The sequence below is a fragment of the Chlorocebus sabaeus genome, chromosome 6 (genome assembly GCF_047675955.1).
Source record: "Chlorocebus sabaeus isolate Y175 chromosome 6, mChlSab1.0.hap1, whole genome shotgun sequence".
Classification (NCBI taxonomy): domain Eukaryota; kingdom Metazoa; phylum Chordata; class Mammalia; order Primates; family Cercopithecidae; genus Chlorocebus; species Chlorocebus sabaeus.
In genome coordinates this window covers 62,334,995-62,362,344 of record NC_132909.1, presented here as the reverse complement: position 1 = coordinate 62,362,344, position 27,350 = coordinate 62,334,995, and the positions used below count along the sequence as shown (strand labels likewise).

Below are 27,350 nucleotides of genomic sequence, written 5' to 3'. Positions count from 1 at the left end.
ACGGCAGCCCCCACCTGCTCACTGTCTTTCACGGCTTCTCCCTCCGGGAGCTGAGGCCCAGCCATCTCCTGCCAACGCCGCTTCACCGCCCTGTACAGGAACTCCTCCACCTCCCTCTCGGGGAGGACGCTGGGGTCCCAGAGCAGCTGGTCTTCATTCTCGTAGACTGCACAAGCAGAGGGCAAAGGTCACGTTGCAGGCACCCAATGTGCACCCACACACGCCAGGACACGCGGAGCCGCCGGCTCAGCCCCTGTGACAGGGAGGGGGCACTGTCCCGGCCCTCCCTTTCCCAAGCCCTGGGCCGCCATCGCTGTGCTCCTCCTGGGCTGGGTGCTGCTGTGCTCGATTCAACTACCCAGTGGGTCCAGAGCAGGCTCTGGGCGCCGGACACAGGCCTGAGTCCCAGCGACTGCGCGCAGGGAGCCGTGGGCGGCCAGCAGGGGCGCCCGATCCAGCCACGGGCTCAGAGGAAGCTGTGGCGCCTAGACCGGGGCAGGGGAATCCGAGCAAGGGCTCTGCAGACCGGGTTGTGAGCAGCGGGCCCAGGGAGGTGAGGCTGGCTTCGGGCTGCACAGCTACAACAGCCACTGAAACGCAGAGGCCTGAGGGAGTGGCCAGGAGACTGAGACTTGGGTCCCATGGACAAGCGGTGGCCCCCACACACACTGCTGCGCTCTAACCCCAGGACCTCACGAGCCATGGCCAGAAGGTGCATCACCGCTGGGGAGACGTCCCGCCCCAGCAGCTGGTGCCGGTGGCAGATGTGCCCATAGAGGGGAGGAAAAGTCCATGACCTCAGATGCAATTGGCTTTCAGCAAAGGGAGGGACGCAGCCTCCAGCTGTGGGGAGGGACGTGACTGGGGACAAAGCAGGGAGAGCTCAGGGCCAGGTCTGGCTCAAGTGCCAGCACCTCTCGATTATCCAGGAAAGAGGCACAGGAACCCAAGCAAAGCAAACCAACAAATAAAAAACAAAATCAGCGCACAGGAAGAAAAGTGAAAAACGCACTGGGGAAAACAGCTCCACACGGGAGAGTCTCCACGGCCGGGAGCTGACGCGGTAACTAGCTCCAGGTTGCTGCTGTGCCCCACCAAGCGGAGGCCCACGGCCCCCATGAGGACAACGGGCAGACACCACAGCCACCCCGCTCCGTCTCCACAGGCAACCCCTGAGCCCTGTGTGGACCGAGGTGGTCTCCAAGAAAAGAGCAGACCGTCTCCCATGGCCTACCTCATCACCCACCCTCACGTGAAGGGCGAAACACGGGAGAAAAACATTAACCGGATGTGAGGACTCAGGCCTGATCCCAGCACTTTGGGAGGCTGAGGTGGGAGGATCGGTTGAGGCCAGAGTTTGAGACCAGCACACTCCATCTCTACAAAAAATTTCAAAAGTAGCCGGGCACGGTGGCACGTCTGTAGTCCCAGCTAAGGTGGGATGAGGCTAAGGTGAGACAGCCCAGGAGGTCGAGGTGCAATGAGCCATGATTGCGCCACTGCACTCCAGCCTCGGCAACAGAGCAAGACCCTGTCTCAGAATAAAACAAGAAAACAAGGCCGGGCACGGTGGCTCACGCCTGTGATCCCAGCACTCTGGGAGGCTGAGGCGGGCGATCACCTGAGGTCAGGAGTTCGAGACCAGCCTGGCAAACATGACGAAACCCCATCTCTACTAAAAATACAAAAATTAGCCGGGCGTGGTGGTGGACGCCTGTAAATTAGTTACTCAGGAGGCTGAGGCAGGAGAACTGCTTGAACCTGGGAGGCGGAGGTTACAGTGAGCCAAGATTGTGCCACTGCACTCCAGCCTGGGCGACAAGAGCGAGACTCCGTCTCAAAGAAACAAAATAAGAAAACATCAGACAACAAAACAGGTGTACACACGTGAACAATCAGCAGACCAAGGCTTCAGTCTAACTAGGATTAACACGCTAAGGAAATGGACAAAAAGCCGGAGGGTCTCTGCAGAGACTTGAAATTTATAGAAGAATCTCAAGCACCTTCCAGGATTGGAAAATACAATACCCGAACGGACCCACCAAACAGCTTTTTCACCAGCAGCCTGAGCACAGCACAAAGCAGAATTAGTGGAATCAAAAGGAAACCAATGTTTAGAAGACCAAAACGAAAGTCTAAAAAGAAAGAACACAGTTTAGGATAAGACAGTTAAGCAACCTCTAAGATACGTGTAAATGAGTCACAGAAAAAGGAAAGAATGAGGCAGCACAAAATCTGAAGAGATAATAGCCAACAGTTCTTCAAAACTGATGACTGATACCAACCCACAGAGCCAGGAAACTCAGGATAAACACAAGCACACACAAAGATGTGTGCACGACTGACGCCAACCCACAGAGCCAAGAAACTCAGGATAAACACAAGCACACACAAAGATGTGTGCACGACTGACGCCAACCCACAGAGCCAGGAAACTCAGGATAAATACAAGCACACACAAAGATGTGTGCACGACTGATACCAACCCACAGAGCCAGGAAACTCAGGATAAACACAAGCACACACAAAGATGTGTGCACGACTGACGCCAACCCACAGAGCCAAGAAACTCAGGATAAACACAAGCATACACAAAGATGTGTGCACGACTGATGCCAACCCACAGAGCCAGGAAACTCAGGATAAATACAAGCACACACAAAGATGTGTGCACGACTGACGCCAACCCACAGAGCCAAGAAACTCAGGATAAACACAAGCATACACAAAGATGTGTGCACGACTGATGCCAACCCACAGAGTCAGGAAACTCAGGATAAACACAAGCACACACAAAGATGTGTGCACGACTGACGCCAACCCACAGAGCCAGGAAACGCAGAATAAACACAAGCACACACAAAGATGTGTACACAGGCACATCAGCGTCAAACTGGTAAAAAATAAAATAAAATAAAAGGAAGGGAAAGGAAACAAATCTTAGCAGAGAAAAAGTGCACAATGACTTCAAAGGAAACAGTAAGACCGTCCTCTGACTTCTTAACAGAAACGACGACAGCCCAAAAGCAATGGAATGAAACTGTTCAAGTGCTGAAACAAGAAAACCCTGCAAACCTAGAAAAATATGCCCGTGAAAATATTCTTTAAAGAATGAAAGCAAAAATCCATTTTTCAGACAAAGAAATACAGAAAGAAAGCACGAGGGCTATTACAAAGGAAGTTCTTTGGGCTGAAGGAAACGATCCCAAACGGAAGCTGGAGGAAATATGTGGATAAATACAAAGAACGTTCACTGTTTAAAACAACAACATTATAATCTTGTGGTATGTAGAATTTTTTTTTTTTTTTTTTTTGAGATGGAGTCTTGCTCTGTTGCCCAGGCTGGAGTTCAGTGGTGTGATCTCGGCTCACTGCAAGCTCCGCCTCCCGGGTTCACGCCATTCTCCTGCCTCAGCCTCCCGAGTAGCTGGGACTACAGGCACCCGCCACCACGACCGGCTAATTTTTGTATTTTTAGTAGAGACAGGGTTTCACCATGTTGGCCAGGATGGTCTCAAACTCCTGACCTCAGGCAGTCTGCCCACCTCGGCCTCCCAAAGTGTTGGGATTACAGGCGTGAGTCACCGCGCCCAGCCGATATGTAGAATTAATAATAGCACAAAAGTCAGGGGACAGGTAAACCGAATTAAACTGTTTCATGCATTGTAGAGGAAATAGAATGTACTTATTTAAAGCTGTGAGGCCCGGTGTGGTGGCTCACACCTGTAATGTCAGCACTTTGGGAGGCTGAGGTCACTGGAGGTCAGGAGTTCAAGATCAGCATGGCCAACACGGTGAAACCTCATCTCTACTAAAAACACAAAAATTAGCTGGGGATAGTGGCATGTGCCTGTAGTCCCAGATACTTGGGAGGCTGAGGCAGGAGAATCGCTTGAGCCCAGGAGGCGGAGGCTGCAGTGAGTCGATATCACACCACTGCACTCTAGCCTGGGCAACAGAGCAAGACTCCACCTCAAAAAAAAAGTAGACTGTGATAAGTCAATAATTCATATCGTAACCTCTAGGATAAGCACTAAAACTAAAACTTATAAGCTGAAACAGGAGGACAAAATAAAGCTATTTAATCCAAAAGAAGATATAAAAAAATTAAAAAACAAAGAACAGGCCAGGTGCAGTGGCTCACGCCTGTAATCCCAGCACATTGGGAGGCCGAGGTGGGCAGGTCACTTGAGGTCTAGAGATTGAGAGCAGCCTGGCCAACATGGTGAAACGCCATCGCTCCTAAAAATACAAAAATTAGCTGGGCATGGTGGCAGGCGCCTGTAACCACAGCTACTTGGGAGGCTGAGGTGGAAGAATTGCTTGAACCAGGGAGGCGGAGGCTGCAGTGAGTGGAGATTACGCCATCGCACTCCAGAGACTCCGCCTCAAAAAACAAGATCTAAACATGTGCCATTTACAGAAAATACACTTCAAATATAGGAATCTAGAATGGTTAAACGAATGGGAAAAAACCACGCAAACACTAAACCAACAAAAAGCTGCGGTGGTCACACTGAGGGCAGAGAAAGCACTTATTTTCAGGAAGAAGTATCACTACAGAGACATGTCACAATGGTAAAAGAAACAATTCAACAGGAAAACAAAGCAATCTTAATGTGTGTATGCACCTAATAACAAAGCTGCGAAGTGAAGTAACAATGGACAGAATTAAAAAGGGGAAATAGATGAGCCACAATCAGAGGTCACTAACAATCTTTCCGTAAACAGAACAAGCAGCCAAAAACACTAAGTGAGAATACAGACGATGTGAACAACAACTACCCAACGGATCCATGGGAAATACGCAGAAAAATGCACCCAAACAACTGCACAACACACATTCCTTTCAGACACGTAAAACATTTTCCAACACAGATCAAATACTGGTCATAAAGCAAGGTGTAATCAATTTCAAAGAACTGAAATCACAGAGTATGTTTTCTGACCACAGTGCAATTCGATTAAAAATCAGTAAAAGAGCCGGGCGCAGTGGCTCACGCCTGTATCCCAGCAGCACTTTGGGAGGCCGAGGCGGGTGGATCACCTGAGGTCTGGAGTTCGAGACCAGGCTGGCCAACATGGTGAAACCCCATCTCTACTAAAACTACAAAAATTAGCCGGGCGCAGTGGCAGGTGCCTGTAATCCCAGCTACTCAGGAGGCTGTGGTGGGAGAATCGCTTGAACCCGGGAGGCGGAGTTTCCAGTGAGTCAAAATTGCACCACTGCACTCCAGCCTGGGCAACAGAGTGAGACCCTGTCACACACAAAAAGTAAAAAACAGAAATCCAGCAACAGAGAGACATGAACAAGGCTAAAGTTAGTTCTTTGTAAAGCGGAATACAACTGATAAAACTCTTTTTTTGTTTTTGTTTTTTTCTGAGATGGAATCTCGCTCTGTCGCCCAGGCTGGAGTGCAATGGCGCGATCTCGGCTCACTGCAAGCTCCGCCTCCCGGGTTCAAGTGATTCTCCTGCCTCAGCCTCCTGAGTAGCTGGGATTACAGGTGCGCACTAATTTTTGTATTTTTACAAAATTTTTACATGCTCAGCTAATTTTTGTATTTTTAGTAGAGACGGGATTTCACCATGTTGGTCAGGCTGTTCTCGAACTCCTGACCTCGTGATCCACCTGCCTCAGCCCCCCAGAGTGCTGGGATTACAGGCGTGGGCCACCGCGCCCGGCCTCTTACATCTTAAAGAATAATTCCTCCAGAGGTTAGGAAAAAGGCACACTTCCAAACACATTCATGAAAGCGGCATAACTCTGGTACCAAAACCAGACACGGACAAATAAAAAGGACAGGCCATGAACACACATGCAAAAATCGTAAATGTGAGCACATCACACTGAGGAAGGCAGGCATTAGATACCCATGTGCTGATTTCCGTTAATCCAGGTGCTCACGGCAAGCATGTAATCACTGCCCCAGGGGAAATACAGCATTTTTCATCAACCAGTCAATACATAAACTTGTTTCCGACGTCCACTCGAAGACACCTGAGTGCAGGCTGGGTGCAGTGGCTCGAGAGAGTAACCCCAGCACTCTGGGGGGCCGAGGCGGACAAATCACTCGAGGCCAGGAGTTTGAGACCAGCCCGGGCAACAAGATGAAACCTGGTCTCTACAAAATACACACACACAAACTTTTCTGGTGTGTGGTGGCGCAAATCTGTCGCCCCAGCTACTCAGGAGACTGCAGCACGAGAATCACCTGAGCCTGGGAACAGAGGCTACAGTGAGCCAAGATCGCACCAGGGCACTCCAGCCTGGGCGACAGAGCAAGACTCTGTCTAAAAAATAAATAGATAAATAAATAAATAAAATTTAAATTTAAAAAATAGATTAAATTTAAAAAAGATATATAAATAACATTTAAATTTTAAAACCTGTGTTATTGCAGGGGTTCCCAACCCCCATACCACAGACCACTACTGGTCCACAGCCTGTTAGGAACTGGCCGCACAGCAGGAGGCGAGCAGCTGAGCGGCGGGAGAGCGGGAGGTGAGCGGCGGGCGAGCCAGCGTCACTGCCTGACCTCCACCTCCTGTCAGATCAGTGGTGGCATCAGATCCTCACAGGAGTGCAAATCCCACTGTGAACTGCACACGCCAGGGCTGCAGGCTGCACACTCCTTATGAGAATCTAATGCCTGATGATCTGAAGAGGAAGTTTCCTCCTGAACCACGCCCCTTACCCCATCATCCGTGGAAAACCTGTCTTCCACGAAACCAGCCCCTGGTGCCAAACAAGGATGGGGACCACTGTCTCATTGAATCTACCTTATGGATTCATTCACGCTGATTTCACGGCCAGCAGTACCAGAGCTCACGCCTGAGTGGAGTTTCTCGAATTTTCTCTGAAAGGCACATCATAGCGTTCTTCCACTTAGGAACACCAGACAGAACGTCGGCACCACATTTAGGCGTCACGTTAAACCGTAAATTCGCCCACAGAAAGCACAACGATGTGGAAAACGGCATTAAGCACACGGCAGGAAAGGCTCTTGCTCGCAGTAAAAGGGCTGAGAGACAAGACAGAGCAGCACCTCGTCCCACCTCGGCTGGAAATGCACTCAGGTAACTCACCTTCGCCGCCACGCTACACACATCTGCCGGCACCTGACCATAAAGGTGACGCAAGTTTTGATTTGAGGTTTCAAATACATTTTAGCAAGCAGGCAACTGCCTAGTACAGAATCCACAAATAATGAGGACTGAGCGCACGTGATACACAAACACGAGAGAGAACACTTCACGGCCAGGCAGCGCGTTTATTCCATCGCGCAGTTAATTTAACGTTTGAAAATCAATGTATGGGACAGGCACGGTGGCTCACGCCTGTAATCCCAGCGCTTTGGGAGGCCGAGGCGGGTGCGTCACCTGAGGTTGGGAGCTTGAGACCAGCTTGGCTAACATGGTGAAACCCCATCTCTGCTAAAAATACAAAAATTAGCCAGGCGTGGTGGCACACACCTGTAATTCCAGTTACTTGGGAGGCTGAGGCAGGAGAACTGCTTGAGCCCAGGAGGCAGAGGTTGCAGTGAGCTGAGATTACACCACTGCACTCTAGCCTGGGCAACAGAGCAAGACTCCACCTCAAAAAAAAAAAAAAAAAGATTAACACTTGTCGGTTGCCAAAAAAATAAGTTTTAATCTTAAAACTTACACAGATATGTGGCCGGGCGCAGTGGCTCATGCCTGTAATCCCAGCACTTTGGGAGGCTGAGGAAGGAGGATCACCTGAGGTCAGGAGTTCGAGACCAGCCTGACCAACATGGAGAAACCCCGTCTCTACTAAAAATACAAAATTAGACAAGTGTGGTGGTGCATGCCTGTAATCCCAGCTACTCAGGAGACTGAGGCAGGAGAATCGCTTAAACCTGGGAGACAGAGGGTGCAGTGGGCTCAGATCGCACCATTGCATTCCAGCCGGGGCAACAAGAGCGAAACTCCGCCTCAAAAAAAATAAATAAATAAGTAACTGATATAGATATGCAATGAAAACTTACAAAGTTGGAAGACCTGCACCACCTCGGACTTCCCTGTAAACCTGTAAAAACTGAGACGATGGCGACGACTCGGGGTGAGAAAAGAAACACCTTACAGGCACCTCATTTATCACAAACGCATCGCTGCAACTCAGTGGGGGAGAGAATGGGCTTTTGTTGTTTTTATTTTTGAGAAGGAGTCTTGCTCTGTTGCTCAAGCTGGAGTTCAGTGGTGTGATCTCAGTTCACTGCAACCTCTGCCTCCCAGGTTCAAGCGATTCTCCTGCCTCAGCTTCCCAAGTAGCTGGGATTACAGGTGTGCATCACCACTCCCGGCTAATTTTTGTATTTTTAGTAGAGACAAGGTTTTGCCATGTTGGCCAGGCTGGTTTCAAACTCATGACCTCGGGTGATCCACACGCCTCAGCCTCCGAAAGTGCTGGGATTACAGGCGTGAGCCCCCGTGCCCAGCCATGGTCTTTTCAATATACGGTGCTAGAGCAACCGCACAGCCACATGGAAAAAAATACCTAATCCTAACCCATACTTCACACCACCTCACGCCGTAGATGGTGCTGGAGCAACCGCACAGCCATGTGGAAAAAAATACCTAACCCTAACCCATACTTCACACCACCTCACGCCGCACGCCAAAATTTACTTACTTTTTATTTTTTTGAGACAGTCTCGCTCTGTGGCCCAGGCTGGAGTGCAGTGGTGCAATCTCAGTTCACTGCAACCACTGCCTTGCAGTTCAAGAAATTCTCCTAACTCAGTGTCCCAATGGGATTACAGGTGCCCTCCACTACGCCCAGCTAATTTTTGTATTTTCAGTAGAGACAGGGTTTCACCATGTTGGCCAGGCTGGTCTCAATCTCCTGACCTCAAGTGATCTTCCCGCCTTGGCCCCCCGAAGTGCTGGAATTACATGTGTGAGCCACCCGCCCGGCCACCATGCACCAAAATTTAAACTAAGTTGGATTACAGCTTTAAATGTGAAAGGAAAAACAATAAATCTTCTAGAAGGAAGCATGGAAGAATATCGTCGAAAGCCTGAGGGTAAGCAAACACTCCTCAAATAGAACACAAACACATTATTACTCAAATAAAGATTGGTAAGTTGGACTATATTAAAATTAAAGACATCACTGAGAGTCAATGGGCAAGCCCCAAGCCTGAGGACACAGGAGCAGAGCCCACCAAGACTGGTCTCCAGAACATGTGAACGACTACAAACCCGACAGAGAAAGACACCAAAATGGGGGAAAGCTTTGAGCACGCAGAGAGAACATTCAAACGGCCAGGACACTGGTGGGAAATGCCAATCAAAGCCACAACGGAACAAGAGTCCATATCCACCAGGAGGGTAAAACTCAGGCAAATTCACCCTCGGCGGCAAACACCGAGAATGTGGAGCAACCCCCACAAATCACCAGTGAGAAACTGTGATGTGGCCCTAAGCAGACATTCCACCACGCAACTCCCCGCTGTCCATCAACCACCGACCCCCACAAATCACCGGTGAGAAACTCAAGCGTGGCCCTAAGCAGACAGACATTCCACCACACAACTCCCCGCTGTCCATCAAGTACCGAGTGCCTATGTCCACTAACAACGCACACGAGGGCGTTCACAGCCCACAACTGAATCAACGGCGACCACAGCCCACGGCAGAAAGCGTGGGTAAATGTGGTATCCAAACCAAGGACCAGGATGCCACACACAAGACACACACAATCACGCAGACGACTCGAACGACAGAGGCGTTATACCGGGGGGAGGGGCCAGCTGGCATCCCATGGGAAGAAGTTCTGGCTGCTCCGGACAGGGCACCCTCATGGGGGGGTGAGTCAGAGTGGGGAAAGGGCCCTGATGACAGACTCCAAGGCCAGGGACTCTGGGTGAGGGTCCCATGTGTCCCCTCTGACCCTGCCTTCTGGATGTCCCAGCGGCTTGGCTGCGCCTTCCTGGCTCCATCCTCTTCTCACACAGGCACCTCCCACCAGCCCCAGGAGAATGGCTTCTCTTCACGGAGGGTCCCTCTCTCCCTGGACTCGGCACTCCTGCTGCACCTGCCTATCCCTTCCCACCGCCAGTTTCAACCACTGAATCACCCTGGAGAAGGTTCCTGAGCTAGGAGCACTGGCCCAGGGCCTGCGAGGGCTCCAGGGCAAGACACACGAGACCCAAGTCAATGGGCACGTGACTCCATGCCTTGAGGGGGCAAGAGAGGCTCGGTTCTGAACTCTAGCGGGAAAGAGACAAAGATCAAGTCCAGGAAGGGGAGTGCCCTGAAGAGGAGCGGAGGAGGCAGGGGCGCACCGCAACACCCAGCAGGTCTCTCTGGAGAACTGTCTAACCCGGCAGAGAGCCAGCGAACGCCGCAGCCCGGCCGGGGGGAGACGGCTGGAGTCAAGGGTGGGGCAGGGCTGGGTCAGGGGCAGGATGGGCTGCTGAGGGTCTGGCTGTGCAGGGTGACGGAAGCAGACTCTGAGGGAGGGACCGAGCTGGGCAGGGGCAGGCAGCGACAGGACCACTGCAGCCAGGAGAGCCTCCCACCTCCTCCAGCCACAGGCTCAGCTGCCCCAGTGAGCGACGCAGGGCGGGGACCTGACAAGACTGTTCGAGGATCCGACGTCCACCCAGGCCACTCCCCGGCAGAGGTGGGTTTCGCCTCCTCTCCCCAGGCCCTACTTACTCTTCTCACAGTGCCGGTTCAAGTGCAGGTTGCTGAGGTCAGCTTGGAACTGAGGTCCCACCATGATCTCCTGCAAAGCAAGGGCCTGGGCATCAGGACACTGAGGAGCATGCAAGCCGGGCGGGAGGCTGGCTGCAGCGTGCTGTGGCGGGCTCAGGTGGAGGGGCCGCTGCCCAGACCCCAGACCCAGCTGTGCAGTCTGCCTGCTGATGCCCAGTTCTGGGGTCTGAGGGTGGGAGGCAGAGGCCTGGGTATGTGAGGGGGCTGCGTCCCGATGCCCGGCCTGGCAGAGACCCAGACAGGATGTTGGAGGACACACACTCTGGGTCAGCAGCAGGGACCCAGGCTCCAGTCCAAAGCACCTGTAGCCGGTCCCAGCCCACCCTGGGGTTGAGCAGCACGTCCTCCGAGAGGAGGCACAAACCCAGGGAGAGGGCTCAGCAGGACCCAGCTTCGGTTACTGTGGCCGGGACGGCAGGCTGGGGAGACGGCAGAGCCACGGCCGGGATGCCAGGCTGGGGAGACAGCAGAGCCACGGCCGGGATGCCAGGTTGGAGACAGAGCAGAGCCACGGCCGGGATGCCAGGCTGGGGAGATGGCAGAGCCACGGCCGGGATGCCAGGCTGGGGACAGGGCAGAGCCACGGCCAGGATGCCAGGCTGGAGACAGGGCAGAGCCACGGCTGGGATGCCAGGCTGGGGACACCACAGAGCCACGGCCGGGATGCCAGGCTGGAGACAGGGCAGAGCCACGGCCGGGATGCCAGGCTGGAGACAGGGCAGAGCCACGGCCGGGATGCCAGGCTGGAGACAGGGCAGAGCCACGGCCGGGATGCCAGGCTGGGGACACCACAGAGCCACGGCCGGGATGCCAGGCTGGGGACACCGCAGAGCCACGGCCGGGATGCCAGGTTGGAGACAGGGCAGAGCCACGGCCGGGATGCCAGGCTGGGGACAGGGCAGAGCCACGCACCTTCTTACATTTGTTGGCAGGAAGAGAGTCCTCCTCGGTGTCGGAGGAGGCAGAAGAGCCCGGCTCTTTGTCTTCATCAGCCAGGAAATGAGCTTTGGGAAAACAGAGGCAGGTCCCCCAGGGTCCGGCAGCCCGTACAACCCCTCCTCTGGGCAAAGACCCTCCACTCCCACGCTCCATCCACCTGATCCCCAGGCCGTGACCCTCTCCCTGGCCAGACGCTGGATACACAGATGGGCCCAGGACCCACGACCCAGGATGCACCTTCCCTTCCAGGCGGCGGCTGCACCGCTGGGCCCCGAGCCCTCAGTTCCCACGACAGCCAGCACAGAGGCTTGTGAGGGAGGACGGTTCTGGGGATGCTGTCCCTGGATCTGCTAGGGGAACCGACATGTTCCCTGCTTGTTTAAACCGAATTGCTCTCAGAGTCCAGGCTCACTGGCCAGCGTAGGGGAGAACAAAGCACCCCCAGGGCTACTGACACTTCCCACCAGGCAGATGCCCTCATCTGTGATGAGTTCTTGGCCTGTGTCAGCCCAAGGACCCTTCATCAAGCATCACGACTGCCTGACAGCGGGCCTGGCTGCGGCAGAGGATGGGGACAGAGTCACCTACATCCACTCCGGTTAGGGAAGAGGTCGGAGGCCTCGTGGGAGGTCACGGACGGGGTGAGGTCGTCAGCAGATGACTGTGTCTCTTCCTCTTCTTCCCCTGAAAGCAAATCCTTTGCTATTTGTTCCTTTAAAAAAAAAAAAAAAAAAAGTAAAGAACATTTTACAGTTTAACAATCTTGCAATATCACTAATGATAACAACAATAAAGACACTGGGAGTGCCCTGAGGCTCACGTGGGGCCGCTATTCCCATTCTGCAGATAAGGAAACGGAGGTGGAGACGCCACCGAGGGTGCACAGCATCGGGGGAGCAGGGATGAGACGGGGACACGTGGGAGCCCACACCCCGTCACCAGAGCTGGAGACAGTGAGAGCTGCCACGGGGCACGCGCCCGGACTGCGTGGCTCTTTCCCTGCCTGTGCATTTGGTTTTAACCTTCTGCAATGCAGTCCTCCCCTGCTCCCAACACCTAACCCTCAACCTGTGACCTCTGGGTATGGAATGGCAGAAAGACTAGTCCTGGGGAGGCCCCGATGTGTCCCTCCACCCACCCAAGCCAGAATGACTTGTGGCCCGGGGTTAAGGCTAGGGTCCAACCCCATGCCCATGGCCATTCCAACCCCGGGGGAGTGGTCACAGGTAGCTACATTCTACTTGTTCTGGGGGCCTTTGTGCCTCTTCTCACTGAACACCCCCTTGCAGAGAGGCAGCCCCAGGCCCCCCACCTTCTGCTGGGGGCCAGTTCCAGGAAGGACGCTCACTCACCTTGTCCAGGGTCATGTCCGGGAGGTCAGGGGCCACGTCACCACCCTCACTCTCCCGGTCTGAAATGGGGTCTGATGCCTCGTAGCCATAGAGTGCAAGCAGCTCATCGAAGGGCATGTCGTTGCTCTGAGTTGGGGAAGGGAACAGGGCCCCATCAGGAGGGACTGCTCTGGGCGTTCTTGTCCCCGTCCTCTTGCCTGAGCCTCGTTGGCCACAACTAGGGCCACTGTGTCACACCCACAGCAACTCCCCGCATGGCAGCACTCTCCAGCCAGACCTCAGGCCCCGTCTTTCATCCAAGAGCTCCCTCACAATCCCTCAGAGTGGCACCAGAGCCTAGGGGTCACCGGCCAGGGAAGAGGGCAAAACCCACAAAGCCTCCTTGCACAGGGTGAATTACAGGAATACAAGGATGGTGCGACACAGGGTGAATTACAAGAATACAAGGATGGTGTGACATCTGGCAATTTACTATTGTAACTCCACATCAATATATCAAAGGTGAAAAAAGGTATCTGAAAGAGGCATTTGGTAAAATCCGACATCTATTCCTGATTTAAAAAAAAAAAAAAAAAAAAAGAACCCTCAGAAAACTACATAAATAAGCCAGAAACAGTGGCTCACACCTGTAATCCCAGTATTTTGGGACACCAAGGCAGGTGGATCACTTAAGGCCAGGAGTTTGAGACCAGCCTGGGCAACATGGCAAAACCGTCTCTACTAAAAATACAAAAATTAGCTGTGCTTGGTGGCACCCGCCTGTAGTCTCAGCTACTTGGGAGGCTGAAGCATGAGAATCACTTGTACTTGGGAGGTGGAGGGTGTAGTGAGCCAAGATCACACCACTGCACTCCAGCCTGGGTAGCAAAGTGAGAATCTGTCTCAAAATAAAAAATAAAAAAGAAGAAACACTGTTGTGATGCTCTAAGCCAACGCAACACGACAAGTAGCAGCAATAAGGTGTGTAATTCCTGGGAAGGAAGAGATACGAATTATCATTCTCTCCACCTTTGCTTTCAAATCCTTCTGTCCTCCCTTGTGTGAGCCTCTACTCCACAGAGGCTAGTCCTGCCGGCTCAGACTCTACCTTGACCCCTGTGGGTCACACTTTCAGCTTCCAACTTCCTGCTCATTCTCTCAAGACGTCAGCACTGGCCTCCCCTCCACCCCAGCTCCTGCCCAGACTCATCCTGGGGGCTTCAAGTTCACACAGAAATCTCCCAGCCTAGCTGGGCGCGGTGGCTCACACCTGTAATCCCAGCACTTTGGGAGACCAAGGCAGACAGATCACAAGCTGAGGAGATTGAGACAATCCTGACTAACACAGTGAAACCCCATCTCTACTAAAAATACAAAAAATTAGCCAGGCGTGGTGGCGGCACCTGTAGTCCCAGTAACTCAGAATGGTGTGAACCCGGGAGGTGGAGCTTGCAGTGAGCCGAGATCGTGCCACTGCACTCCAGCCTGGGCGACAGAGTGAGACCCCATCTCAAAAAAAAAAAGAAAAAAGAAAAAGAAACTTCCCAGCCTAGTCCCAGCCCTTCCCCAGGTGGAACATCTGTACTGAGTCCCCCTTTTGTTCTCACAGGACCCCGTGGACAGAACAGATTCTGTATGCCCATTACCTTCAGGATTATGCAGGCGGGAAGGCTGACACAGTGGTCCAGAGGCCCTTGGGTTGCCTGGACCTCTCCAGAGTAGCCCGAGGTGAAGCCCCTTTCCTAAGAACACTCAGCCGTGATTTCTGTTTTTGGATTCATTGATGCCTGCACTGATGGTGCAGCATCGGCAGCCGGGAAGAGCCCAGGGCTCTGTGGAAGCCACGGCCGGTGCACCCCTGCTGTCACTGCTGTCACATTCCTCACAGACCAAAAGCAAACACCCCAGCTTCACTTCAGAAGATGCTGGATGCTGGATGGACAGCCGGGCGCGGTGGCTCAAGCCTGTAATCCCAGCACTTTGTGAGGCCGAGGCAGGTGGATCACAAGATCAGGAGTTCGAGACCAGCCTGGCCAACATGGAGAAACCCTGTCTCTACCAAAAATACAAAAATTAGCCAGGCGCGGTGGTGGGTTCCCGTAATCCCAGCTACTCGGGAGGCTGAGGGAGAAGAATCACTTGAACCTTGGAAGCAGAGTTTGCAGTGAGCCGAGATCGCGCCACTGCACTCCAGCCTGGGTGACGAGAGCAAGACTCCATCTCAAAAAACAATAAAAGAAGGTGCTGGACAAAATGAGCATTTTGTTAAGTCTCATCCTGCGCAGATGTTTCCATGTGCTGTGAGGGCGTGGGAAGCATGCAGCATGCACCTGCTGCATACCAAAGCGAGGTGGTTTCTTCGAGGAACCACATGCATGGAATGAGTGGTGAGGCGAAGAGGCTGTTCCTGGTCATTTCACCTCAAAGAATGCTGGCCAACTACAGTTGCTTAGACAGGCACCTGGCAGGCACTGCCTTGTATGCAAGCCAGGGGGCTGTTACTTCAAAGGAAACAGCTGACCGTAACTGCCGCAGGTAAAACTCAAGATTTTGAAAAACTTAGGTTTGACAACATGAACTTGCCAACTTTCCAATATTTAAAAAACTTTTGATAAGGCTGGTGGTGGTATTAACTATTACAGTCAACCTTAACCCCCAACATGACTATATTTTGAGATAGGGCCTTTACAGAGATAATCAAGGTTTGACGAGGCCATGAGGGTGGGGCCCTGATCCAACAGGATTAGTGTCCTTTTAACAAAAACACCAGAGGGCTCCCTCCCTCTTGTTCTCTGTCCACCCTACGAGGACACAGCGAGCCAGCAAGAGCCAGCACCAGAACCCACTCAGTTGGACCCTGGTCATGGACTTTTCTGCCTCTTGAACGAGGTTCACTGATACGGTCTCAGATTCCACAACTACTCTCTACAAAACTCCCACTTGATGAGTTTGGCTGTAGCATCAAGGAAGAATACCCACAATTATCTGAAAAGCTATTAAATACTCTTACCTAACAGCCTTACAGATCTGAGGCTATACTTGTACTTCAACCATAAGAGCCTATCACAAGAGATTAATGTCTCCCTTAAAAAACAGAAACTGGCCGGACATGGCTCCTCCCTGTAATCCAAGCATTTTGGGAGGCTGAGGTGGCAGGATCACTTTGAGGTCAGGAGTTCGAGACCAGCCTGGCCAACATGGTAAAACCTCATCTCTACTAAAACTACAAGTTAGCCAGGCATGGTGGTGGGCGCCTGTAGTCCCAGCTACTCGGGAGGCTAAGGCAGGAGAAACACTTGAACCCAGGAGGCAGAGGTTGCAGTGAGCCGAGATGGCGCCACTGCACTCCAGTCTGGGCAACAGAGCAAGACTCTGTCTCAAATAAAAGAAAAAGACAGAAACTGGGTCAGGTACAGTGGCTCACACCTACAGGCAGAAAAACTGCTTGAGGCCAAGAGTTCAAGACCAGCCCTAGCAACATAGCAAGAACTCTACAAAAAATAAAAAATAAAAAAATTGGTGAGGTATGGTGGCGTGCGACTACAGTCCCAGCTACTCAGGAGGCTGAGGCAGGAGGATCCCTTGAGCCCAGGAGTTCCAGGCTGCTGTAAACTATGATTGCACCACTGCACTCCAACCTAGGCAACAGAGTGAGATCCTATCTCAAAAAAAATAAGTTTTTTAAACACAGAAGGTTGGCCAGGCGCGGTGGTTCACGTCTGTAATTCAGCACTTTGGGAGGCCGAGGTGGGCGGATCACGAGGTCAAGAGTTTGGGACCAGCCTGGCCAACATGGTGAAACCCCGTCTCTACTAAAGATACAAAAATTTGCCGAGCGTGGTGGCGTACACCTGTGGTCCCAGCCACTCGGGAGGCTGAGGCAGGAGAATCGCTTGAGCCCAGGAAGCGGAGGATGCAGTGAGCCGAGATCACACCAACTGCACTCCAGCCTGGGAAACAGAGCGAGACTCCAACTCATAAAAAAAGGACAGAAGTTGGATTTTGACATTGGCTTCTCCGTTCAAAGACATGTGGAAAACTAAAAATTAATTCTTCTCACTAACTTTTTTTCTTTTGGTACAGAATTTTTTTTCATTTTCATAAAAATATTTATATTAACATGTAACATTTATTCATGTCATTTTAAAATGAGTTACTGAATAAGTATTTTTACATGTCAATTTTTTTTTTTGAGACAGAGTCTTGCTCTGTCCCCCAGGCTGGAAGTGCAATGGCCCGATCTCGGCTCAATGCCACCTACGCCTCCCGGGTTCAAGTGATTCTCCTGCCTCAGCCCCTCGACTGGCTGGGACTACAGGCACCCGCCACCACGGCCACCTAATTTTTGTATTTTTAGTAGAGACGGGGTTTTACCACGTTGGTCAGGCTGGTCTTGTACTCCTGACCTCAGGTGATCCACCCGCCTCGGCCTCCCAAAGTGCTGGGATTACAGGCGTGAGCCACTGCACCTGGCCTGTTATTTATTTATTTTTTGGGGGACAATGTCTTGCTATGTTGCCCAGGCTGGCCTCAAACTCCTAGGCTCAAGATATCCACCCAAAGTGCTGGGATTACAGGTGTGAGATACCACGCCCGAAAATTTTTGTATTTTTAGTAGAGACAGGGTTTCACTATGTTGGCCAGGCTAGGCTCAAACGCCTGACCTGGTGATTTGCCCACCTCGGCCTCCCAAAGTGTTGGGATTACAGGCGTGAGCCACCACGTCCAGCCAATTTATGTCAGTTTTAACTGTTCATATAATAAAAAAGCAATAGATAAAGCACATTAACAAAGCCCCTCGAAGCTCTCAATTTTTTTTTTTTTTTTTGAGACAGAATCTCACTCTGTCGCCCAGGCTGGAGTGCAATGGCGTGATCTCAGCTCAATGCAACCTCCGCCTCCCGGGTTCAAGTGATTCTCCTGCCTCAGCCTCCTGAGTATCCAGGACTACAGACGTGCACCACAACGCCTGGCTAAGTTTGTATTCTTTTTTTTTTTTTGAGACGGAGTCTTGCTGTGTCGCCCAGGCTGGAGTGCAGTGGTGCAATCTCAGCTCACTGCAAGCTCTGCCTCCTGGGGTTCACGTCATTCTCCTGCCTCAGCCTCCCGAGTAGCTGGGAATACAGGTACCCACCACCACGCCTGGCTAATTTTGTTTTCGTATTTTTAGTACAGATGGGGTTTCACCATGTTAGCCAGGATGGTCTCGATCTCCTGACCTCGTGATCTGCCCACCTTGGCCTCCCAAAGTGCTGGAATTACAGGCGTGAGCCACTGCGTTCAGCCTAGTTTTTTTTTTTTTTTTTTTTTTTGAGACGGAGTCTTGCTCTGTTGCCCAGGCTGGAGTGCAGTGGTGCGATCTTGGCTCACTGCAAGCTCCGCCTCCCGGGTTCACGCCATTCTCCCGTCTCAGCCTCCCGAGTAGCTGGGAATACAGGTACCCACCACCACGTCCGGCTAATTTTGTTTTCGTATTTTTAGTAGAGTCGGGGTTTCACCATGTTGGCCAGGATGGTCTCCATCTCCCGCCCTCGTGATCCACCCACCTCAGCCTCCCAAAGTGCTGGGATTACAGGCGTGAGCCACCGCGCCCAGCCCGAAACTCTCAATAATTTTTAAGAGTACAAAGTGGGTTCTGAGACCAGAAGATTTGAGAGCAGTTGGCTTAATCCCTGACCACTGTACTGCTCAGACAGCCCCATGAAAGACCTGCCCTCCACTGAATTTCAGCTCCTAGAACAGCGTCTGGCACTTTGCAAAAAGATGTACAATTTGGCACTTACCAATGTGGAATCTGAGCTGCACAGAAACTGAGAGGCTTACCCCGGAGGGCTCCACCCAACACAGGGGCGGGATCACCTCGGCCAAGTACCTGGGAGATGAAGTCCTTCTCCAGCTCCTCCTTGGGCTTCTCTGGGCACCTCGAGGCCTCCTCACACTCTCCCCGAACACTGTAGTTCTGTGACAGGATCTCTGCGAGGTTGAACTGATGGTCTCCAGAGCCCATGGACACCACTGGGGAGAAGACAGCAGCCCACGTGAGCACCTTGCCTCACCCGTCCCAACCATCCTGCCGAGACTACGGACGCCTGGGGTAGGAGGGGCCCGAGGGATGAGGCCCTCTGCACACTGCCAGGATCAGCCTCCCATGAGGAGACCCAACAGGACACCCCACGACGGATGCACACAGGAGCACGGCTGGTGACCTGCACACAGATTCCAAGGATTTTTTTGGGGGGCGGGGGTGTCTCTTTCTGAGAGACTGCTTGTCTTCCTGAACAGAGAGGCCTGCGAGGGTTTGGGGAGCAAGTGGACTAGACAGAGACTGACATCCGTCTCATTAGGGTGGATGGAGCAGCAGGACTCAGTGAGCTGGGTTCACACCGGGCTCCACGACTCCTCAAACGGGGGACGCTGAACCCTCACCTGCATAGCTCAGTACAGCATCAAGGAGCATGCAGGGACAGCACCAACGGGGCCTCGACAACGCCAGTCCCTGATGCTCCGTCTGCAGGGCCACATACAGCAGACATGCGAGGTACACGGCCCAACAGACAGCCGCTGTCATCAGATCCAGGGTTTCCCCAAAAGAACAGGGGTGCGTCACCATTCCTCAGCATGTTTAGTCTCCAATTAGGCAAATTTTTAAGCAAACAAAGGAAAATAGCTGGGGCTCAATCAATCCAGACAGGGTGCAGTGTAGCCCAAGGCTGGGAGGCTGAGGGCCTGGGAGCCCAGGGCAGGAGGCCTCTAGGGCAGCCACACAGCCTGCATGGCTGGGCACACAGGTGTGCCCCACACACAGCCCATGCACAGAACACGCAGCTGCAGGGCACCGAAGACCCTGGGCGGCAGGCACCTCGCTAGAGTGAGGGAATGACCTGGAGCTGCCTGGGTGCGCCCGGACCCTCAGTGACCACCGCATCCTTGCAGGAGCCATGTGAGGGAAAACGGGGGCGGCGCTGCCTTCTTCGAGGACTGGGGTGGGGACCAGTTTGATACCGGAAAGAGATGCAGCCCTACATCTGGCCCGCAGAAGGAGCCCAGCCAGGGGAAGACAGAACAGTCACAGAGACCCTTGCCCTACAGCGTCACCTCCTCCCCGTGGGCCCAACACAGGTGGCCAGGAGGCGGGCACGGGACCTTGATGCCCACCAGGCAAGCAGCAGCGCAGGAAGGTGCAAGGAACCCAGGGTGCTGCCTGTCTCGCCGCCCTCCACCTTCTCAGCCCCAGCTCCCTCAGCAAGCCGCCCCTTCCCGACACCCTGGCAAGATGAAGCAGCCTCAGCTTGGTGCAGGTGTGCGCCTGGGACCTCCGCTGGGGGTGCTGCCTGGGCTCCCTGCCCCTGCTAAAGAACAGGAAGACGGAGTCCTGACCACTCTGCCCCACAGCTCCATCTGAACGGGTGGGAGCTGGGACACTCTGGACTCTGGAAGCCAGTGTGCTGGTCCACAGCTCAGCCAGACCCAGCAGGTATTCTGTCTCTCACAGCCACAAAGGCCTCGGCAGACCTGAGCAGGGGGAGGAGGAAGGAAGGTACCTGCTGTTGTCTGCAAGCCAGGCTCCCCGGGGCACAGGCTGTGCTCGAGGCAGGAGACCACGCGAGGACTCTGCCTCCCCAGCGAGGAGGCCTGCGAAGGAAGAGAGGCAGGGTTAGCTCAGCCGGCCCAAAACCTGCTGCAGGACATCACAGTGTGGCAGCCAAGAGCAAGCGCTGGTCAGAGCCCAGTCCCTGGTGACCCAGGGAAGCGGCTTTGTCTCCGCCTCTGAGGGCTGGAGGGCACTAAGGGCAGCACACGTGTGTGGCCGCCACTCGTCCCGCCTCCCACCAAGGACCACGCATGGGGTGGAGGCGTTCTCGCCCAGGGCAGGACTTGCATCATGTGACACTGAAAACTGCCCTCACACAGGCCACGGTCCTGACCCATGTGGCAACCTGGACGCAGCTCAAGAACGGCATGCGCTGGGAGGGAAGCCAGACACCAACGGCCACGGCGGAGGGTCCACTGATACAAAACATCCAGAACAGGCCAATCCACGGACAGAAAGGAGCCAGGGAGAGAGCCAGTGGGAGCGTGACTGCTAACGGGGATGGGGCTTCTTCCGGGGATGACGGAATGTTTCAGAATTAGATAGAGGGGATGGTTGCAGGGCCACGAATACACTAAAAATCAATGAATTATAAACTTTAAAATGGGTATATTTTATAGTTTATAGTTAAATCACCTAAATTATTTTTATAAAAAGGCAAACGAAACCATTATGTTACCATTATCACAACGTTCAATCTCTTTCTTTTTTTTTTCTTTGAGACACAGCCTTGCTCTGTCACCCAGGCTGGAATGCAGTGGCGCCATCGCAGCTCACTGCAACCTCCGCCTCCCGGGTTCAAGTGATTCTCCTGTCTCAGCCTCCCGAGTAGCTGGGACTACAGGTGCCCGCCACCACACCCAGCTAGTTTCTGTATTTTTACTAGAGACAGGGTTTCACCACGTTGCCCAGGCTGGTCTCAAACTCCTGACCTCGTGATCCACCCGCTTCGGCCTCCCAAAGTGCTGAGATGACAGGTGTGAGCCACCACAAGAAGTCATGATATCTCTCATGTACATAAACACAAAAACCCTCAACAACATACTAGCAAACTGAACCCTACAACATCTAAAGAAGATTGTAAGCCATGACCAAGTAAGATTCATCTCAGGGAGGCGAGGTCGATTTAACATCCAAAAGTCAGTTAATTAATACATCACGTCAATAAAATAAAAACCAAAGCACAGGATCATCTGAACATACCCAATCCAACAAAACCCAATACACTTCATAATGAAAAATACCCAACAACTCAGAACAGAAGGGAGCTTCTCAACCTGACAAAGGGCGTCTCGGACAAACCCACACTGATCATCGCCCTCAACGGTCACAGGCTGCTTTCTCTTTCACACCATGAGCGTAACGTGTACTCTCACCTCTCGTGCTAAACGGAGTGCCGGAGCGGGTAGTCAGCGTAAGAACATCAAATAAAAAGAATCAAGATTGGTAAGGAAGCCAGGCGCGCTGGCTCACGCCTGTAATCCCAGCACTTTGGGAGGCCCAGGCAGGCAGATCACTTGAGGTCAGGAGTTCAAGAACAGCCTGGCCAACATGGTGAAACCCTGTCTCTACTAAAAACACAAAAAAATTAGCCAGACATTGTGGCATGTGCCTCTAATCCCAGCTACTCAGGAGGCTGAGGCAGGAGAATTGCTTGAACCAGGGAGGCAGAGGTTGCAGTGAGCCAAGATGATGCCACTGTACTCCAGCCTGGGCAACAGAGCAAGACTCCATCTCAAAAAAAGAAAAAAAAAGGTGGGGCGAGGTGGCTCATGCCTGTAATCCCAGCACTTTGGGATGCCGAGGCGGGCAGATCATGAGGTCAACAGATGGAGAGCATCCCAGCCAACAAGGTGAAACCCTGTCTCTACTAAAAATATAAAAATTAGCTGGGTGCAGTGGCGAGTGCCTGTAATCACAGTTACTCGGGAGGCTGAGGCAGGAGGATCACTTGAACCCAGGAGGCAGAGGTTGCAGTGAGCCAAAATCGTGTCACCGCACTCCAGCCTGGCGATACAGCAAGACTCCGTCTCAAAAAAAAAAAAAAAAGATTGGTAAGGAAGAAGTAAAACGATCTCTGTGATGGTGCTGGTGACATGATCCAAAAAACTGTTCAAACTAAAGTGAGTTCAGCAAGGATGCAGTACATAAAATCAATACATATAAATCCATTTTATTTCTATATAAAAGCAACAAATACAAAAAGAACAATGCCATTTACAATAGCATCAAGAGAAGTGTGAAATGTGTAGAGTACTCTGAGTGAACAAAGCAGTGTCAGAAGGAAGATCTAAGGGAATGAAAAGGCATCCCATGTTCATGGCTGGGAAGACAACATTAAGACAGCAACACCCCCCACTGACTGACACATTCAACACCATCTCTATCAGAACCCTAGCTGGCTTCTTTGTAGAAACCCACGAGCCGATTCCAAAAAGCAAATGGAAGCTCAAGGTACCCAAAACAGCCCAAACAATCTTGAAACAATACTTTCCGATTTCAAAACTCACCACAAAGCCATGGCAAAAACAGTGTGGTACTGCCATAAGGACAGCACAAAGATCAAAGAACTAGAACTGAGAATCCAGAAATACACGCACACATTCACAGTCAACTGCATTTCAACAAAGGTATCAAAACACTTCCATGGGTAATGAACAGTCTTTAACAAATGGTACTGGGACAGTGGAATATCCACGTGCAAAAGAAAGAAGTTGGACCCCATCTCACACCATATGCAAAAATTACCTCAAAATGGATCAAAGGCCTTAAATATAAGAGCTAAAACCATACAACTTTTAGGAGAAAATATATGGATAAATATTTGCAACCTTTTGGTTGAATCTACAAATGGGGGGGGATTGTGACCCTGGATTTGTCAATGGTTTCTTAGATAAGACACCAAAATCACAAGTGACCAAAAACAAACAAACCAAAAAAAAACGGATAAACAACTTCACCAAAATTAAAAACTTTTGCGTTTCAAAGAACGCTATCAAGAAAGTGAAAGGACAACTCAGAGAATAGGAGAAAATACCTGAAAAATCATCTATCTGATAAGGAACTTGTTCTCAGAATATATAAAAAACTTTTACAACTCAACAAGGAAAAGATAATCCCATTGAAAAATGGGCAAAGGATCTGAACAGATATTTCTCCAAAGAGAACACACAAATGGCCAATAAGCACAGGAAAAGATGCTCAATGTAAATCAGGGAAAAGCAAGCAAAATCCACACTGTGATACCACTTCCTCATCAGAGAATAACTGTGCTCAAAAAGACAGATAATAACAAGTGTTGGCAAGAATGTGGACAAACTGGAACTCTCCTGTGCCCCTGCTGGTGGGAATGTGAAAATAATGCAGCCACTCTGCAAAACAGTCCAGCAACTCCTCCAAAAGTTAAACAGTATTTAACCATGTGGCCCAGGTCAGGGTCCTAATATCCATCAGCTGACAAAAACAAAACAAAGGTCTAGCAATCCTGCAGAGGAAGGACGCACTGACAGACTACCACGTGGACGTATCTCAAGAGACTCCTGCTCCTGAAAACAGCCAGACACGAAAGGCCACGCATTGTATGAGTCATTTTATACCAAATGTCTAGAGCAGGCAAATCCGTGGAGACAGAAAATGGATTCCTGGTGGAAAGGGGCTGGGGGTCGATGTGGGGTTTGGGGAGTGACCACTAAGGGGTGTGGGGTTCCTTTTGGGGTGATGAAAATGTTCTAAAATTGACAGTGATGGTGGCTGCACTACTTGGTGAATACACAAACAATCACGGAACTGGACACATTAAAATGGTGAACTGTATGGTAAACGAATTATACCTCAGTAAAGCTGTTGCCAAAATGAGTAGATTAAAATATTTAATGAAGTTTAAAAACTTGTGTAGTAAGAATTTCAACGTTTCTTCACGGGTCCTCAGAGGTGGTATAATCATTCCCTTCATACGAAAAACAAGGAACCAAGCTCAAAGAGAGTCAGTTACCCAAGCTCACACAGCAAGTTACGTGGTGCAGTTACAAAGTGGAGCTCAGGCCAGCGGCCTGCAAACCCTTTCCCGCCCGTCACACTGGGGAGCACAAAGGGGAGCACAACTGACCCTTGAACAATGCGGGGGTTACGGGTGCCAACCCTCCACACGGGTGAAAACCCCTGCATAACTTCTGACCCCCCAAAACTTTATTAATAGCCTCCTGTTGGTCGGGAGCATTACTGATAACACCAACAGTTGATAAACATGTTATTTCGCATGTTGTATTCTCACAAAAAAGGAAACTACCGAAAAAGTTATGAACAAAATTGTCAGGAAGAGAAAGTATACTCCCTATTCAGCAAGTGGGAGTGGACCATCCCGAACGTCTTCGTCCTCCTCATCTCCACGCTGAGCAGGCTGAGGAGGAAGACGAGGGGTTGGTCCTGCTGTCTCGGGTGGCACAGGTGGAAGGAAATCCACGTATCAGTGACCCGTGCAGTTCAAGCCCATGAGGTTCAAGGGTCAACTGTCCAGCAAAGCCACGGAAGGGAGCTGGGGCAGTCACTGGGCCTGGAGTGACTCCGGCAACAAGGCCGGCAAGGACCGAGGAGAAGTGGAGAGTGACACCGCCCGTCCAACTTCAGAAAGCTGAGCTCTGTGGTGGCAGAGGGCACACAGAAAGCGGAGGGAAGGAAGAGCCAGCAGGGCCCCCAGTGGGAAGGCGCCATGGGGACTGGAAGCAAGTGGCACAGAGCGCATGGCAGCTGCAGGGGCAACTCACGCCTCCTGCCTGGGGTTGGTCTGGGTCCCACCGAGATGGCCTCACCTCTCTCAGGACACAGCAGGTGGCCACCAGCCCACAACCACTCCGCACAGCCACACACGGTGTGACGCCACAGTGAAGCATCCTAAGTGACCTCTGCAATCACCCTCAGTCCTCTCTAGCACCCTCTGGGTCGGGGTCGAGGACAGGCTCTCTGGGCGACAGTTCCTGCCTCAGTCAGGGGCTGGCTTTCTACTCCTGCAACCAGGAGCCTAAGAAGGGGCGGGCAGGCGACCACATCAAACGAGGCCCCAGTCCGGACGGCGAGTTGACAACAGCCCCGCAGGCTCGAGATCCACACTGAGCCCCCGGAGACGCGGTCTGCAGGGTCTGAGGAGAATCCGGCCCTTATCTGACTTGCCATTTAACAGGAGAGCTAAGGCAGAGGAGGGCAAAGAGGGAAGCGGCTGGGAACGACAGAAAGGGCCACCAACAGGGAGGCTCTGAGCAGCCTGGGATCCCCAAGTTCATTTCCGGGTGACTCCGAGCTCCTGGAACTTACCACGGAATACGGACTTCATGGATCTTCTTCCTCCCGCTGCCCCTGCCTGGTGTCCAGGTGCAAGTCTACTCTCAAAGCGGGTTCCCAGGGACCCTATTTCACTCACTGAGAACACGCCGCATGCCTCCCTCTGAGTTCACTCCCAGGAAAGACAAAGTCCTCTGCTTTGTCAAAGTGGAAGCAGGAAAAAGATAGGGAGCAGGCCAAGGGTGTTCCAGGCAACAAAAAAAGCGAAGGAAGCGCAAACAGCATTCTAGAAACGAGGTCCAGAGGACAACAGGCCACAGACCCAGGCATCCACCAGGGTCTTCAGGGAGCAGCAGCAGCAGGCGGCTACTCAGCATAAAGACTGCACCAGAGGCCTGAGTGCAGAGCACAGACCAGCCCTTCTCGCAGGGCAGCCCCCAAAGGTGTAGAGTGCACCAGAAAACACAAGCGGCCACCCTTGTAAGCTTAACCCCACATGACAGGGTGGCAGGGTCCATTCGCCAAGATGGCTGCACCTACCCCTCCCATGCCACAAGCTGTCCCCAGTGTGACTGGAACCTCCTCCTCCTAAGACCATGCTTGACCCTCCTCCCCATCCACACCAACTCAAGAGCCAGGCCCTTGCTGGACCGCCCAGCACCCCACTCCTCCGTCTGACCAACATTCCCTGGCCGCCCACTCTGGGCTCAGCAAGGCAGTGGCGAGGTGGTTAACCCGAGAAACAAGTTCCACCTGCCTCCACCCACATGGCGTTGCTAGTTGGGGACACAGGTAACAAACGAGTGGACATGTATGGCACCGAGAGGAGAAAACAGGGTGCAGGGGCTCTGCAACTGCGGGTCAGGGAAGGCCTGGGGGGCCTGAGTAGAGGTTGAACCATTCGTTGGCAGCGCCCAAAGGGGTAGAGTGCACCAGCAAACAGGAGCCCAGGGCCCTAGACTCGGGGGATCAGTGGGGACCACCCCGCAGGGCTGCAGGACTCAGCAAGGACGACCATTTTATCCCAGCGAGCATGAAAAGCCATGGATGGTTTTAGGCAAGAGCAAAAGACGGTGCTCTTAGGTTTTTTAAAGATTAATCTAGGCCGGGCGCGGTGGCTCAAGCCTGTAATCCCAGCACTTTGGGAGGCCGAGGCGGGCGGATCACGAGGTCAGGAGATCGAGACCATCCTGGCTAACCCGGTGAAACCCCGTCTCTACTAAAAAAAAAAAATACAAAAAACTAGCCGGGCGAGGTGGCGGGCGCCTGTAGTCCCAGCTACTCGGGAGGCTGAGGCAGGAGAATGGCGGGAACCCGGGAGGCGGAGCTTGCAGTGAGCTGAGATCTGGCCATTGCACTCCAGCCTGGGCGGCAGAGTGAGACTCCGTCTCAGAAAAAAAAAAAAAAAAAAAGATTAATCTAGTAGAGTATGAAGCATTCCCGTCTGCCACTCTGGTGCTTATGATTAT

The 27,350-nt window shown here is 52.3% G+C and overlaps 1 protein-coding gene across 5 annotated transcripts in view; it reads right to left on the bottom strand.

The window, feature by feature from the left end:
• Positions 1–27,350, bottom strand: part of MIER2 (MIER family member 2) — a 35,613-nt gene that overhangs the window by 6,061 nt on the left and 2,202 nt on the right. For all 5 annotated transcript variants that reach the window (XM_037994574.2, XM_037994575.2, XM_037994580.2 and 2 more), the window contains exons 2-8: positions 20,561–20,651; positions 18,892–19,034; positions 13,041–13,166; positions 12,277–12,400; positions 11,662–11,753; positions 10,690–10,759; positions 15–166 (exon numbers count right to left, since the gene is read on the bottom strand). In XM_037994574.2, coding sequence (XP_037850502.1) covers positions 15–166; positions 10,690–10,759; positions 11,662–11,753; positions 12,277–12,400; positions 13,041–13,166; positions 18,892–19,034; positions 20,561–20,651 — 798 coding nt within the window. The remainder of the gene's footprint in view (positions 1–14; positions 167–10,689; positions 10,760–11,661; positions 11,754–12,276; positions 12,401–13,040; positions 13,167–18,891; positions 19,035–20,560; positions 20,652–27,350) is intronic.